This window comes from Strongylocentrotus purpuratus, unplaced genomic scaffold (assembly GCF_000002235.5).
Source record: "Strongylocentrotus purpuratus isolate Spur 01 unplaced genomic scaffold, Spur_5.0 spur5_scaffold_18, whole genome shotgun sequence".
Lineage (NCBI taxonomy): Eukaryota > Metazoa > Echinodermata > Echinoidea > Camarodonta > Strongylocentrotidae > Strongylocentrotus > Strongylocentrotus purpuratus.
This window is the reverse complement of record NW_022145603.1, coordinates 30,193,373-30,209,871: the sequence shown is the minus strand read 5'-3', so window position 1 is coordinate 30,209,871 and position 16,499 is coordinate 30,193,373. Positions and strand designations below refer to the sequence as shown.

At 36.0% G+C, this 16,499-nt stretch overlaps 1 protein-coding gene across 1 annotated transcript; it reads right to left on the bottom strand.

Moving 5' to 3' along the window:
* Nucleotides 1-1,241: 1,241 nt before the first annotated feature.
* LOC581383 (vesicular glutamate transporter 1) lies at nt 1,242-15,610 on the bottom strand. Its single transcript, XM_030989696.1, has 12 exons — nt 15,250-15,610; nt 14,254-14,372; nt 13,861-13,975; nt 12,666-12,753; nt 9,454-9,540; nt 8,269-8,414; nt 7,553-7,702; nt 7,059-7,191; nt 6,354-6,464; nt 5,282-5,409; nt 3,510-3,638; nt 1,242-2,408 (listed from the first exon to the last, which is right to left on the bottom strand). Exons 1-12 carry the CDS (start codon nt 15,361-15,363, stop codon nt 2,178-2,180), a joined length of 1,551 nt encoding a protein of 516 aa, XP_030845556.1. The 5' UTR covers nt 15,364-15,610; the 3' UTR covers nt 1,242-2,177.
* Nucleotides 15,611-16,499: the final 889 nt, after the last annotated feature.

The window sequence follows — 16,499 nt, the reverse complement described above, 5'->3', positions numbered from 1 at the left end:
GAAACACTGCGAATTCAACCAGAATCAGAATAAGGAAGCGAAGATGATGGACATTTTAGAATTAGAGGATGTTTGATAGAATTGTCTTCACATAGAGATTACTTGGAAAAGAAAAAGCAATATGGTATTGGAAACTCTTTTTCCTCCTTGAGAAACGGAAAAACAAGAAAATGCCTAAAACTTCGCTTCGGTCTATGTCGGTGCGTGTTGCCGGAAGCATTGAATTAGGTATAGAATACACATAAAACAAATGGTAACGACAGAGAAAAAGACAAAAAAGAATCAGATTAAAAACAATTATAAGAATGGACAAGTGTTCATCATTTCCCTATGCTTCGAAATTTCAATGATGAAACGTGTTAAACAATATTATTTTCACAAAAATATGGCCTTAAAGTCGAAAACATTGACCACAAAAGCTTTAATTTATTCAATTGTTAAACTGTACATTATTACTTGTTACACTTATTGATGTATGCGCTTGACAATACTGTTTCCATGGAAACAAGCCGCCAATACACTGAACAATCTTCACGAACAAAATATGAGGAAATAGATTCCGTTCATTGTTTTCTTTTCACTTTAGTTGGTAGCTATTCTTAAAAAAAAAAAAAAAAAGCGGGGGTTTAGTTTTTTTTCGCTAAATGTAAACTGATTTGTGATGAAGAAGTTTCAAACTTCACCCCCCCCCCCCCCACCTCCCAACACACACCACAACCACTACAACGGTAGAAACAAAAATGCTTGTAATTTCACCACGTCATGTTTATTTTCAAAATGTACCCTTTTATCTGGAAGATATATCAAGAAAGAAAAGGCTGTAAAACCGATAGTTCCAGGTCACCCAGCCTCTCTCCCCTTCCCCTCCCCTATCCCATGATTGAAGGTACAACGTGGTCAAAACGTGGACGGAGACCACTAACTAAATAATTATTTACTAGTTTACGCCCACCTTCAATAATATTTATCTGTGTAGTCATCGAGGCGGACAATGTTTCTTTTAAAGGCATGGTATATTACCGACGTTGCTACCGCTGCTGTACTTAATCTTCAAAAATTGACATCTTTTGGTGAAGGCGAACAAACAGCTATTTCCGGTTCCTGTACCCAAGCACCAGTTGGGGACGTATCGTTGGACATGGCTGTCGACACATCGTGAAATTATGAGGAGCAGGGGGGCGTTTCACAAAACTTGTCATCAGTGACATAATGGCAGTTTGTGTTATAAGCTACTGAAATCCTTGCTTCTGATTGGTTATCAGCAGAATTGTCACTGATTTTTGTCATTTGTCATTGAATAAAGGCTTTGTGAAACAGGTCCCAGATGTGACTTAAATTTGAATTAGTGCCTGCAGAACACCCTGCCATTGAAATGCAATAGTTACCTTTTCAATTATTGTTACAACGAACTTTTTTTTTGTAATGCTTAAATGTAATTACCACTGTTGCATTGAATTCGTAATAGGACCATACTAATGACTGATTCACATCCAACTGACCATTGCATGTTCAAACATCTTTAACACCAACAAAAATTCCGGCTGCCCACGAAAAGGCCCCAAGAGATGTGTATTGCCAACGGCAGAAGCGACCGTAGTGCGGGCAACCGGGTAAAGGTTCTAAAATCAGATGCTGTGTTTTTGTTAGCAGATCTGAGAAACGTAAATAATCTTCTTCCCTTCTACTGTCGTCGAACAGCTTGTGACTCTTCGGTTTTTTTTTCTTCTTTTTTCATAATTTATAATCTAACAACTAAATAACTGGTTACACCAGCTTATATGACGACATTTACCTGGTCAATGTCCTACTCTAAACAAACAAACTTCAATCCTGGACCACGTGGTCTATGGCTCAATGCAGACTGTCCCGTACTCATTGACGCAACTCTTGATGTCATGTAAGCAATTCAGGTAGGACACTACAGCAGTGATGACCAAAGCCATCTTTACACATAGTTTGGACAACCCGGATCGAGTTGGACACAATATAGCAACCACTGCTTTGTTGGGCAAGCACAACACAAAAGAATATACGCCATGTTGTGACCCAGTGAAACCAAGTTGGCCAAACTCTTTGTATAGATGGCTCCGGTGATGACCAATGATGACTTTCCTTCTTAGAACTACGCCTGGTATTCGATTATATACATTCTATCGACGGGGCCGGACGAGCTACCACTATAAGTCGCGATCCTCTCCATCTAACGTACTATCTTCGCTACTGCTATTCCTGCGGTAGGGTAGGGGTTGGACGAAGGATTCCTTAGTGGTTGGGTAGACAGCACTTGATAGACCATAGCCGCCATTCGTGACACTCGTTGGCATCATTGTCTGGCCGGATTCGGTGAGGGCGCCATAGCTCTTCATTCCTCCTCCACCACCCACTCCGTTATCCGTTACGAAGCCGTCCTGTACAGATAATGGTTCATGAACAAAATATTAACATACACGTTGGCGAAATTATTACAATTTCAAGTGAATGTTTAAGACATTTTAAGCAGGGCTCCCACTTAGCCGAGTTGGAGCCACGAATTGTGGCGAGCTGGCTCGATCTTATGGCAAGCAGTTTTTTCATTAAAACATATTTCTTGATATCACGAAATCGAATTCTTGATATTTCGAAATCGAATTCTTGATAAGAAGAATTACCTGTGCTTTACAACGTAAAATTATTTGTTGATATCAAGAAATTTGTTTTAATGATAAAACGGCTTGCCATAAGATCGAGCCAGCTCGCCACAACTCGAGGCTCCAACTCGGCTAAGTGGGAGCCCTGCTTTAGACACTCTTGTTTGTTTTGCATTTTAAACTGGACCCCTCAATAGAACAGCTGTACTGCACTGGCACAGCTGAGCAGGGCGGTCCATCCAATGTTATTTTCCCATGTTATCATGTATGTTGTTATTTTATACTTGGTAAATAAAATAAAATAAAACCCCGATATTATGAAAAAAAACACGAGGGGAAAATGAAGTAAATTTTAGCTTACATTATTTAGTTCTAATACGACACTCTTAGTTTTGCCCTCCATCTTTGCTAACGCTTACACCCCTCCCTCTGATGACTATTATTTTGTCGGACAGTTATTCCCTAGTGAAAATTCTTTTGAGAAAGTAATTGATCATCTTAGTAGACGGTAACCAAGTTGGTGACCATTGTGGAAATATGCCTCAAGATTTCAGAAGCACGTTCTGGGAAGACGAGATGGGTACAGACATAATAAATTTTAAAAAAATAATAATCGTTTTAGTCCACTCCAAATTTTATTAAACCGAAAATGGAAATTCTTTTTGCCCAATTGATCGTGTGAATGAGAAAGAGAGGGAATGGGAGAAAAGGGGGAGAGGTACGTGACAGAAAAGATAAATAGAAAGAGGAATAACAGATTAAGAGAGAAGGGAGATTATGGAGGGGAAAACGAGAGAGAGAGAGAGAGAGAGAGGGGGTGACAGAAAGTCAAGTATTCATCTTCGAGGGCACATAAAAGACATAGATATGTATTTTCCCCACCTGTGCGGGTGGCTCTGCAAGTTCCGCCCACGGTTGTTTTTCACCCGACGCGAATATACCATAAAAGAGCACACCAGTAAAATGGACGATAGCTGCTACCAAGTACACTTTCTCCCATTCATCTGCAGTCTGTAAAAAAAAAAAAAAAAAATACTCTAAAATAAATGAAGTAGGATAACCTGTGAAAACTGCATAATTAGAACATGTATTATTTCACGATTGTTTGAAACTAGTTGTTTAGTTCATTAGAATCAGTAATTAATATAAAGATTGCTAAAAGTATTGATTTCTTGATTCTTGTACGTATTTATAATTCGTAAACTAAATTGTATGAGTCTTCAGACTTTTTATTCAGTATGTTTTTATTTACAATAAACCAGAATTGAAGGTGTCTCCTGTAATATTTGTATCCGTAATGTTATGAATATGTATATTTCTTGGGAATATTCATGCGTTAGGTTGAGTTGAACATCGTCAATGAAGCAAATAATCTCATCCTGACTTTGAGGTAGTTTTTATCTTTATAGTATTTTTTTATTTTATTATTTATTATTATTATTATTATTTATTTATTTATTTATTTATTTATTTATTTTATTTTTTATCTTATTTTTTTTTTTTAATTTTATTTATTTATTATTATTACTATTTTTTATTTATTTATTTATTTTTTATTTTTTTTGGGGGGGGGGGTAGCCGGATTTTATTTTAAGGAAGGAGGAGAGGATAATTCAATAATTGTTTGAACCACCCCAACGCAATGGAGAAAAAATTGTGTTTTATTTCAAACTTCTCTTTGAGAGCTGAAATCTCCCCAACCCCTGTACTAATGGAGAGATGCGCATGGTAATAGTTGGGGTACGGGAGTGGAATTATTTGAATCATGACCTAAGATCCAGTTCTACAATTACCAGATTTAAATCAATGTATACAAAAAGTATTTTTCAATCCATGGTTGAGTAGGTACTTCTCTTTCCCATCTTTTTCTACTCTTATCTCTTTCTGCCCTATTTTTTGCTTCCTTCTATTCTTTCTCTGTAACCTTCTTTATGAACGTATGTGTGTGTTGATGTACGAGTGCGTACTTGAATTATTTAAGTCCTTTACCTTTTATTGTTAATTTATGTGCATTATCTTGTTATTGTTTGTTTGCAGGGCCCCGATTACAAGCAGATTTCTGCTTCTTAAAGGTCCTAACCATTATATTGTATATTGAACTGAAGTCGCTGGTCGGAGTATCAATATTACACAATAATAGTAATAATATCAATACTAATAATTAGCAGTGCCCAATAGCGTATGTAGCCTTCAAGCCCCTCCTCTCCCCCAACGCCTGATATGCATACGCGAGGAGGTTGGAAAAGTGCATATAACATTTTCTTATGTCTTTCCCCAATCAGTCAATCGGAACAAACCCGAAAGACACCAGACAGACACATACCTACTCTTATCCTTTATAATGTAACACTTTTCTCCTCCTTATTTCGTTTGTATTTATAATCAAATTCAAATTTTAATATGTTGTATTAAACGTGATATGCAGCTATTGTTAGTTGTATAATGATGTTCAATTTCGTCTTATTAACAAGCTTTTTTAGAAAGTATATAGTTTCTTTGTATTTCGAAGGGCCCCAACAAAAGCAAGTGTATACGCTGATTGTGCTACCTTTTTTTTTTAGATACGTGATATACATATTTAAAAAAAATAATCCCTTCTACCCCCCCCCCCCCGGGCCCCACCACTGTCATAACCCTTTGCGATGTATACTTACATGGTTTTTCGTGAGATTCCCCGTGACTTCTGGGCAGATGATTCCCGATAACGTACCTACAGCATTCGAAATACCCATTAAGATACTAGCATACCGAGGAGCAATATCTAGATGATTTACGTTGAAACCTGAAAACAACCACCACAAAAAAGGCATTTGACAGAAAATGTCACTAGTTATCCACTTATAAAACTCAACTAAAGACATACCTATTTCAGATTGCTTACAATTATTCACTGCTTTTTTGTCTTTCCCAGCAGTTAGAGTCATGAACAGAAATTTGTGGTAGATTGCCAGTCTCATCAGCGCAGTTGATTAGGCAACTTAATATTGGTGCTTTATAAACACCTGGATTGGATGAGATTGACTTTCAAGAATTTACTTTATTGGAAAGCTCGAACAGTTATGGTCAAGAAACTAATAGTTACATCGCTCCATGATGGTAAGACTTGCACACAATCAACTTAAGGTCAATTTCATAACTGTTGTATATCCCGTAGTCTTCATATTACGTCATACGATTATAATTTCGCATATTAATAGGCGACGCACAAGGGAACTCATATGCCTTCTGTTTAATTTCGAATGTCTTTTCAATCGTGGTTTAGTGGATATACACTAACACAAAAATTAAGGTCCTCCCTCTATATTACAGGAAAAAAATGGGCATGATAAAAACATATTCATCATGATTGTGAGAGAAAAATATCAACTATCATAAATAACACTCTTAAATTGATTGCAATTAAACAGTTTCACACATGTTTTCCATAATCTCCGGATTACATAATACTTTAGAGTATTTTTCAGATTACGTAATACGATTATAATGTCCATACATTACAATAGCTGACAGGCAAGGAAACACACATTGCTTTATGTTCATTTTCGAATGTCTTTGCAATCGTGTTAGGTATATACACACATCCTCTTAAACTTACAGAACATAAAATATTGAACATAGAAAACATGGTTCATCACGATTATGAGATAAAGTACATCAACTAAAATATGAATAGATCTCTCAAACGTTATCATAAATTGACAGCAATTGAAATGTATCATTATGTACCTGATATAGCAAAGCCACTAGAGCCTACAGCTAAGCACAGAGATATAATGGCCATCATACGACCTCTTGAATATGCAGTAACCAGCAAAAATATCGCCTCACCACCAAAGCCTGCCAGAAAATAAAAAGAAGGAAATTGTTCATAAAATTCCATCTCTTTAGTGTTAGTACAGGAAAGACGTCGCTAACATGATTAATATAATTCTAGAGAGTCCGACACATACATAATGGATTAAGAACTAATACGATTTTTTAATATGAATTAACGAAATGATTTCCAACTTCAGACTTAGTATGAGAATGTGATGTCTCCTTTTATTATTATATAATGATTTTCTCCTCTATGTTAGTGTACCCGAAGCAAATCGCATTCATCGTCGACTCCAAGTTTTAAGAAGTTTTATTTGCCATTGTCCTATTCTAAATATTCCTTGTCCTCCTCCTTTTCTTTTCCTTTTCTTCTCCGTTTTCTTCTTCTTATTTTTTCCATCTCCCTTCTTTTAGGAATTCCATTTCATTTCTTTGTCACTAATTATCTAACTTACCCCTCTTACTCACAAGTCATCCAACTGGTCTTTTGTATTTGTTCCCTTGGTCGCGTATATCTGATTAATTCCTCTTTCCCTGTTTTTCTTTCAATTGGACTATATACAACAACGTGACTTCAATCACTATGTAGAAATCATTTTCAGAATGAAAACCTACCTCCGCAGTTGAAGACTTTCCTGACCATAGTGGTTGACATATATTTTCTTCTTCGAAGGAAGTCAGCGAGTTGTCCACCAAATGGAACGATGATCGCCATGACGAGATGAGGTAAAGCCGAGATGAACCCAACCTAAAATATAGGAAAATGCAATTTATTTAGATGCTGCTCAAAGGGTGCTCAAGAAAAACAGGTACAAATAAATGTTGATTATTCTAAATATTATTTGTTATATGTAATGCATTTTAAGTAAAAGACTTAAAGCTCCCAGCATTTCATGAGATATACGGTTAGTATTTATGTTGGTTTTAGGTTTATCGTTGCGTTAGAATAAGGTACAGTGACAGGTCCTGAGTTGAAATTAAGAATTCGGTTGGTCTGTAAATGTAGTGAATTACCATGGGCCAATTGTCGCAGGTGCAAGCGTTAATCGTACAACCGTTCATGACAACCAAAAAGTATAGATCAAGGACAGTACGACATAAACCCCTACCTTAGATATTGCGTAATCAAACACTTGTTCAAAGTAAGATGGCTGACTGGTTAAGAGTAGATAGAAGGTCCAACTACGACAGAAGTTCGCTACGATGATGGCATATACTGGCATCGATGTGAAAAACTTCTTCCAGGGAACGTTGCCGACCTGCAATATTGAGAATCATGAAGGTTAACCCTTTGCTTACTGGAACCTGGTGGTCCCTGTGTTAAGCCTATGGGACCTATACAATTCAGTAGTCATCGGGTTAACAAAAGGAACGTTGGGAAATAATAAAATGAATCGGTGCGGAAATGCAGTAAAACAAAGCTTGCCATTGCTGAAGAATTATATAAATGCAGATTTGATTATTTTTTTTCATATAAACAATACTATAAATAGCATGTTTGCAAACAGACCAAACAATTACTGGGAAATGATGTAGTGCCTATAATTATGTCCGAAAGGGTGGTTAAAGCATCTAAAGATTTATATTTTTGACTGCAATTCGACATCAATACTATATTTATATGACGCCCCCATCCTCTCTGCCCCCCCCCCTCTTTTCTCTCTCTATCCTCCGTGACTTCTCCTAAATGCTCTCTTCAAATAGAAGTCCTGTTTTTTTTTTGTTTTTTTACCAATGGTAGGATTCTTAGCTGGTGTTTAAGCCCCCTCCCACCCCCCCCCCCTCTCTCTCCTTCTTCCATATACTCTTCTCAATCTCATCTTACCGTAATCTTTTGAGTGACTAGTCCACGTCCCTCCCCAATGCTCTCCTCGATGTAATTCCTCTCTTCTTTACTGATGTATGGATGCTTGGCTGGTGTCTCGTAAACTACCCACATGAAGAATGCATACCAGATAATTCCCATACAACCTAATATCATAAAGAATAACAACAAAGAGAAAATGGGACTGTTATGTACATGAATCATCCATGACTGAGGAAGATCTTAGTTGGTCTAGCGGTGATGTCCGTGGTACGGTCAGCTCGCTATCTTCGCGCGTAAACTGACTCAACTGACCCCGGTTTGAGAATGAGTCATGTCTTTCGGACGGTGACGGTAAAGGTATAGACCAGTATTGGAAACGCCCTCTCAAATAAATGAAATAGAAGCTATTATTACCAATCATGTGAAAGAATATGTTAGGACTAATAATAATAATACATGATGATACAAATTTTACCGGGAAAACCGCCTACCAAATGATATATTTGGTAAATTATCATATCGATCCGGCCTCGATAGATATCGCGAATGCACTTCAACATTGAATATTTGGGCATTTTCTGCCTTTTTTGCGAATTTAGGTTGAAGTATTGTCATCTAAAACCTCTGTAGGCAATATTTAAACAATTTTGAATGGATATTTTGCACAAAAAAACCCTTGAACCGCAGTTTTACCACTACCTATATCTTTAACGTTCTTACCCCAGACGTAAATATTCATATCTGAATGATACACGTCTGTAAAAAAAAAAGATCATTAATTAATGAAATAAAGTATCAGAATCACTCACAATGAACTAATTCATGAATTTAAATTTAATATTAAAATCCCTGACATCATATGTTTCCCTACTATTTTACTTGTCACCGGTGAAATTATTGAATATTTAGTTAGTTTTAGTAAACTATCATTCATTGATATTCTTTGTTTTACAATTAAAAGAGTGAATACGAGTGCATACAAAATGATTAGCGTCTTGTTAATTTTTTGAAGAGTTCTGAAACTGAAACATTCGATATTGATTTGATTTGATTTGATTTGATTTGATTTGATTTGATTTTATTTTATTTATTTGTACCAACAGTATCATATAATATAATAATTTTTTGTCAACAATTGTAATTTTTCTTTTTTTTCTGTTATATCTATGTTGAATACATTTAATCTATACGTATCGTACTTACCAAAGACATAGAATACTGATGGCCAGCCCGCATAGTCTGTCAAGATACCCGCTAGAGGCATTCCAATAACAGCCCCAGCATACGAACCTTTTATATTGAGAAAAGAAAAACGATAATAAAGATGATACATTTCCCGAATGCAGATATTCTGGAAGGTTTCTTTTCTTTTCTTTAATTTTTTTAAAAATAATTTATTCGGCACTTTCAAGAAATATAAACAATGAAACCATATTCTTTTTTTTTGTATATCCATCCATCTACAGCCCAACCGCTTACGATGGTGGTCTCCTGCGTTTTAAATTACCTCTCTAATTTATTGGAAAATATTTACTACATATTTATCATCTCATTTGTATGTTTTGTACATGTTTATCGTATGATATAATTGTAAATGATTTTCTATTTAATAACTTTTGTAAACATTTTATTCATTGTATTTTTTATTGTTCGAATTGTTGTACTTTGATTTTGAATTTGTATCTTTTGAACGCACCCAATAAACAAAATCACGTGAAAATCACGTCAATATCAAGGTATCGACTTGAGGAGAGTTACGTTCTTTAAACACCTGACATTTACGTAAATGTGTTAATACGTTTATTGCACTAGGTAACTTAAAACACACGTACACCAAATCACGCAATTGTCACTTCAATATCACCATAATAATAACGTGATTATCCCTACCTTGAAGACCATGGTTTGTAAACCTAATACTCCCGTGTTTGTTTGGTTATGAAATTACATCTTCATAAACGAAATTATCGCGTCACAGAAACACGTGAAGCGTTAGTGATAGTTTTGGTCAAAATATCTGCGTGAAATTCACGTGAATATTACGAGGCTGACTTGAGATGAATCATGTTCTTCATTCACGTGAAATTTACGTCGAAGAGGAAGTATGTTACTGTAACCCGCGTTCAACCCAATAATTACGCAAATGTTACACAATAAATGAACCAAAATAATAATAATCATCCCGTTTCTGAACATCGTGTCTTGGATCTTCCATAATTACGTCCAGGCGCGCTGGTAGCAGTTTGGGGTTAGAGGGGGTTGGGGAGGGGTGGGTGCAAACATCCCAGAAGAGAAAGCTAGTTGCAGCAACTGGTCCAGTTGATGAACCATTTAATGCCAACTGGTAATCCTGGAAATTAAAATGGGCTAAATGATCCAGTTGATCCAGGCCAGTTATACTTCAACTGGTCTAGCTGAGCCATTAGAACCATTTGGTTAACTTCCAACCAGTTGAACAGCAACAATACTTCAATACTGGTACGTCTGTATTTCCAATGTAAAGGCATTGGTAATAAGTAGACTTGCGTAATTTAATTAATCGAACAAATTTCGTATACTTGTACTTTATTGAAATTATTTTAGTTCATAGTTAATGTTTCCCTTATTCATGTTTAACTAAATGTAATTTATACGAAGTAGCGAAATGTCCTAATAACTGGTAATTTATATTTGTAGTATTTTCGAAATGAATTGCATATAACTAAATCATCAGTAATTAAGAAATATGCTGTAAATTCAGATAAATTGTTTGAAAACATAGATCTGCACGCACCCCATTTTCAATATGCAAATTAACTGGTGTCAGCTGGTTCAACTCGAAATATGCCAACACTCAGTCATCAACCGGTGCAACTGGAAATATGCACACTCCAGTTATCAACTGGTGCAATGAAAATATGCCAACAGTCAGTTATCAACTCGTGAACATAGAAATATGCCAACAGTCACGATATTATCACCACGGAACTTAAAAGGTAACTGTGAAACCATCAAGACACCCAAGAATAACTCATTTACACACCTGGAAAACACGGAATACCCAGCTTATATAAATAATCCGTTTGAGTCACGAGATCATCACCGCGGAACTGCTGGCAACGTTGACTACCATTTAAATAGGTGTTTTAAGACACCTAATAATTACTAATTTTTCACACCTAAAAGTCACATATGCCCAGCTTAGATTAATATTACATTTGAGTCACGAGATTATCACCGCGGAACTGCTGGCAACTTTGACTACCATTTAAATATGTGTTTTAAGACACCTAATAATTACTAATTTTGCACACCTACATATCACGGATTCACAGCTCAGATTAGTAATCAGCTTGAGCCACGTGATCATAACCAAAAAATTTATGGTAACTTTGAAACCATTTAAAGAGGTGTGTAAGACACCTCCGAATTACTAATTTAATATAACCAGAGATTCACGGACAGAACAATAAGACGATTAGCCGTGTAAGTAACGTGATTATTACCATCAACCTTGGATAACATGTGAAACCAATCGATAAAGGTGCTTACAAGACCAAATAATTACGTATTTATCGCCACCATCGGTTAACGGACAAAAAACTCGTTGCTTGGTCAAGTGGTTATTTGGTCATAAACACTTTATTTACAAAGGTAAGTGGAATCACGTTACTCCAGTCGCGTGATAAACTGGTGGTATTTAGGTTAGATGAAAACGTGAACAGGAATACCTTTTTTGTTTAAATGAAAGCACGTGTCGATAACGTTTAAATCTAGTTCAAAAGGCACTATACTTTAAAATCACTTAAAATACACTCCCAAAAGAGGTTACTTTTTAGTGTTCTGTTTATTGGGCAGGCATAAATCAATCAAACAAACAAATATAATCAAGGCGATTACAATTGTTTTTCTTTTCCTTCTTTTTCTTCTTCTTCTTCTTCTTCTTCTTCTTCTTCTTCTTCTTCTTCTTCTTCTTCTCTGTCTGCCTTTCCTGTTACTTCTATTAGTTTCTTAACTTCATTATACTAGTACATGTGCGCATAATGCTTTGGAGGAAGTATACGCTATATTGGCTTCACATTACCCTTGACATTACTTTCTGAAAACTAGAATTTAGCATAACAGACTCGTGCATCATTTATGATATGTATTATTTACAGAGCTAAAATACAAGAAGAAAATGAAAAAGGGTATGAATTTGTTGACATGCAAGTATGTTAGGGAACCTAAAGTACAAGCTATGCTTTCCTAGGTTTCCTCCGCGATACAGCAATCAAATAGATTAGTCTCAATTGTATATTGTTACTGCTTTGTACGTACCATATTATGTATATTTCTCGTTTGTTGATATATTAATTGGAATGACTTTGTAAATTTGATTTGCTATTATTGTGGAAATAAATGAAATGAAAAATGATAAATGTTGCATCACTGACCTGAGAAAGCGATAGTAGCTAGCTTACTCCTCTCGAGAGGGGGCGCCCACTTACTCCACATCCCATGGCATGCTGGGTACTCCACACCCTATACACAAATATAACAAGGGATGTTAGGGAGCGGGATGGAGCATAATACTAAAGATAAGCTGGAGTTCTGGTAATAATATACAATACATTTTCACAATCACAGAATTCAACAAGACTTGCACTGAATGTTCAACATCACAAATAAATGACTTGTACCAAATGATTTTGGTAGCAAATGTATAGGGGCTGAGTAATGAGCATGGACAGATAAGAAAATCGGGAGTAAATCGGCCCGACACCATGTGTTTGACACAGGTCCCTGTGTGCAAATGAGAGTTTTGTTTTTTATTGAAGATGATTTCAAGCAAATTTGTGTGGGTTGTTTTTTACTGGTTCAAACAATCAATGTACTGCAGGATAAACAATCAAGAATGAATTATAACTATGCTCTCTCGACATGCGATGCCGATACTAGAGCAAAAGATTAGCTTGAAGTAAACAATTTTAAAGATAGATTGTAATACCTGAATGGGATTTGTGTGCCTATTTGGTTTCAGTTTGTACATCATAGGTTGGATTCCAGTGCATGATTATAATAGTCATTATGAACAACAACAAAATCTATGGTAGCTTTAAATAGAAAAATATAGAAATGTACGAATAGAGCACCTCAGTACTTTGGCAATTTTTGGTGTATTTGGGGATTATCTTTCACTATAATTTGGTGATTTTCAGTTAAAATTTAATTGATCTTTCAAAATTTAGATTGATTGTTTATATAAGTCCCATATTAATGTAACATTATGGTTTTCAGAAGTTGAAATAAAAAGTTTGGTTTTTTCAGGTGTCGTCACCACAGTTATGAAAGAAAACCTGTTTAAACATCACCGTTAAATTTAAAGATCTGCATGCGGCTCAAAAAGCGATAAAATTAAGATAAGAGCAATGTATTGAATATACTCAGAGAAATAATAATTTTAATATGAATTTAGGTTCAAACAAATAATATCAAATGTCGGTAATCTGTACCATCAATATGAGAACCCAGAATATTAAATTTCGAAATCTTCCTGGAAGGGGGGGGGGGGGCGTTTCATGAAACAACTAATTGTTTCATGAAATGTCCCCCCCCCCCCATTGTCATACGGGGATCGTCTATACGTACCTCAACGAAGCCCTGTAGCATCCTGATAGCGATGACCATCATAGGACTCACGTGACAAGCCATGGGTATTAAGAGATTTAAAATGGACGAAATAAAGATAGCTGTGGCAAATATTCTGAAAATAAGAAAAATAGAAAGAAAGAAAAAAATTATTATGCTTCATTTTTTTTGTTCGAAGGTCCAAGATTTAAAACACAGTATTATTTTAAAGAATATGGCTAGATCGCTCTATTCATAGCTATTTCTAGAGGTCCAAAAAGAAAGAAAGGTAAATAGATTTAAAAAAAAAATAAAAAAATACACTATTACAAATACATTAATGTAACACAAAATATATATTTTTTTCTGCAGTGTATTGTAGTGCATTGTCACGTCATTTGCGTCATATCTTACCTGTTTGCAGGAAACCTAGCGGCAAGGAACCCACCCGGTACTTGAGTTATTATGTAACCCCAGAAAAATGAACCATGCATCGCACCTATCGTCTTAACACTCCAATCGAACTCAGGCTCCTGGAGAGAGAGAGAGAGAGAGAGGGAGAGAGAGGAGAGAGAAAGAGAGAGAGAGAGAGAGAGAAAGCGAGATAGAGAGATATAAAAGAGAGTGTGTGTGTGTGTGTGTGTGTAAGAGAGAGAGAAAGAGAGAGAGAGAGCGGGAGAGAGAGAGAGAGAGAGAGGGGGGGGGGTAGCGAGACAGAGAAAACAATGCAAAGATGCAGAAAGACAGAGACAAAAACAGAAAGATATAAAGAAACATCAACAGAAACGGAGACAAGGAGAGGGAGAAGAAAAGACAAAGAGACAGAAGGGGAGAAGAAAAAGAAATGATAAAGATAAACTAAGAAGAAGAATATTATAACTCTAGAATGTCATAGACAATGACTAACATTTTACGAAGGAAGATAATAATACATAATAATGTGGTTTTAAAGTTAACATGTATTTGGCAAAATCACATTAATGTAGAACGTAGAACAATAAAACTTAGGACTAAATCTCAAAGCCCCTTCAACCGTTGCTCAGTAGAAAATGTCTATAGTTAATCCTTCAAAACATTATATGGATGATTATATTATGACTAACAAAGGAAAGTAATAGAAAATATCAACATTTAGTCATTGGAACCTTTCATTCATTATCCATTCGTCGTCATACGAGTCATGACTGACCCTTTGTGACCCTTTTGATGATGACGTTCCAACCACTTCTATCCTGGGTATAGCGATTAGATGTGCATATGTTCATTCCAGTAATCTCTTTTATTCCATCAGCCCATCGAACTTTTGGCCTACCATGTTTCCGTTGACCCTCAACATGACCTTGGGTAATGATCTTCATTTCCCATTATGACTGATAAAAGATGATATATCATTCATTCATAGTCACTTACGTGTAATTGTGCTACTCCTCCAAAATGGACCGTCTCATTATTCACCATATCAACGATGGCCACGCCCAGATTACATCTTATCCCGAAAGATATCAGAAACCCAATACAGCTCATAATCGCCACTGAATAACGTTTGGGAATCCACGCGCAACAGGTGGGCGCGGGGCAGCAGTCGCAGCTCCCCGGACAGCGTTTCCGGGCTCCGTACCCGTACGTGTTGTGATGGAACTGGAATGATTGGCGTGGCGTTCCATTTTCGCCGCCATCGCTGGCGTTGACGACGTTGCCGTCAGACGTGATTTCGAAAGGGCCGTTCGCTTCGTCGGCGATTAGCGACGATTTGTCCTCTTTCCTCTGTGTTAATCTGGATATTCAGGAAGAAAATGAGAAAGAAGAATATTGCAGTTAATTATCTATAAATATTTTGCCATCAGCAAACCACTAAACAGATTTTGATAAGGAGCTAGAGAGTTAACAACTTAATGATTTACACCTTTGTAAATGTGATGCTTTTGTGGTCTTCATAACTCAAGGGTGAACGGAGGGCTGGTTGAATTAGGGCTCGACGTTGTATGCTTTTAGATGTAAGCTTGTAATACGTCACATTCCCAAAAAACATAAATAGGGACAAATCATATTTCATATACTTAACAAAAATACAAAACTTAGCAAGGGTATGAATAATTTAGTTGTTAACTGTATATGAATAACGACCACAAATAATCCTAGGAAATCGACTATGTAATCAACAGAAGGTGATTTCTCAATAGGCCATGACTGACATGAAATCTAAGGTCAATATAATAAAGTATACAATTTGTTCTTGAATATGTTACATTTACGTATAAAAGTTAAATTTGTATTTGTCTAACCCTTTTCCTATGCTGTTTTGCTTTTCTTCTTTCTTTCTTTCTTTCATCTTTCTTTTTATGCTTTTATCGCTTCGTCATAAGCGAATTTATTTACGAAGAGCCTATACATATACGCTCAAATCCTTACAGCATTGATTATTTAATATATACAAGGGGATATGTAAAAGTATATCCTTTCCCTCCTTCCTTACCTCCCTCACTATCGACTAATCATTAGATTTGTATATTTGATCTTAACATCACTATAAATTTCACCCTGCCAGAGATATTTTCTTGATTTTGTTTCGCTGTGTTCTCTAGAACTCGCCTAAAGCCTGGCGCAATATTAGACTCAGTCTCCTTTTCTCATTGGAAAATCAATCCTTAAAAACATTATTG

What these genes read in the sequence shown, in the direction of transcription:
- LOC581383 (XM_030989696.1), bottom strand. Translation starts at nt 15,363, where the DNA reads ATGAGCTGTATTGGGTTTCTGATATCTTTCGGGATAAGATGTAATCTG. An exon ending in ATCAGTATTCTATGTCTTTG is followed by an intron (nt 8,415 to 9,453) that starts GTAAGTACGATA and finishes TTATGATATTAG; the next exon opens with GTTGTATGGGAATTATCTGG. An exon ending in TTGCAGAGCCACCCGCACAG is followed by an intron (nt 2,409 to 3,509) that starts GTGGGGAAAATA and finishes TTATCTGTACAG; the next exon opens with GACGGCTTCGTAACGGATAA.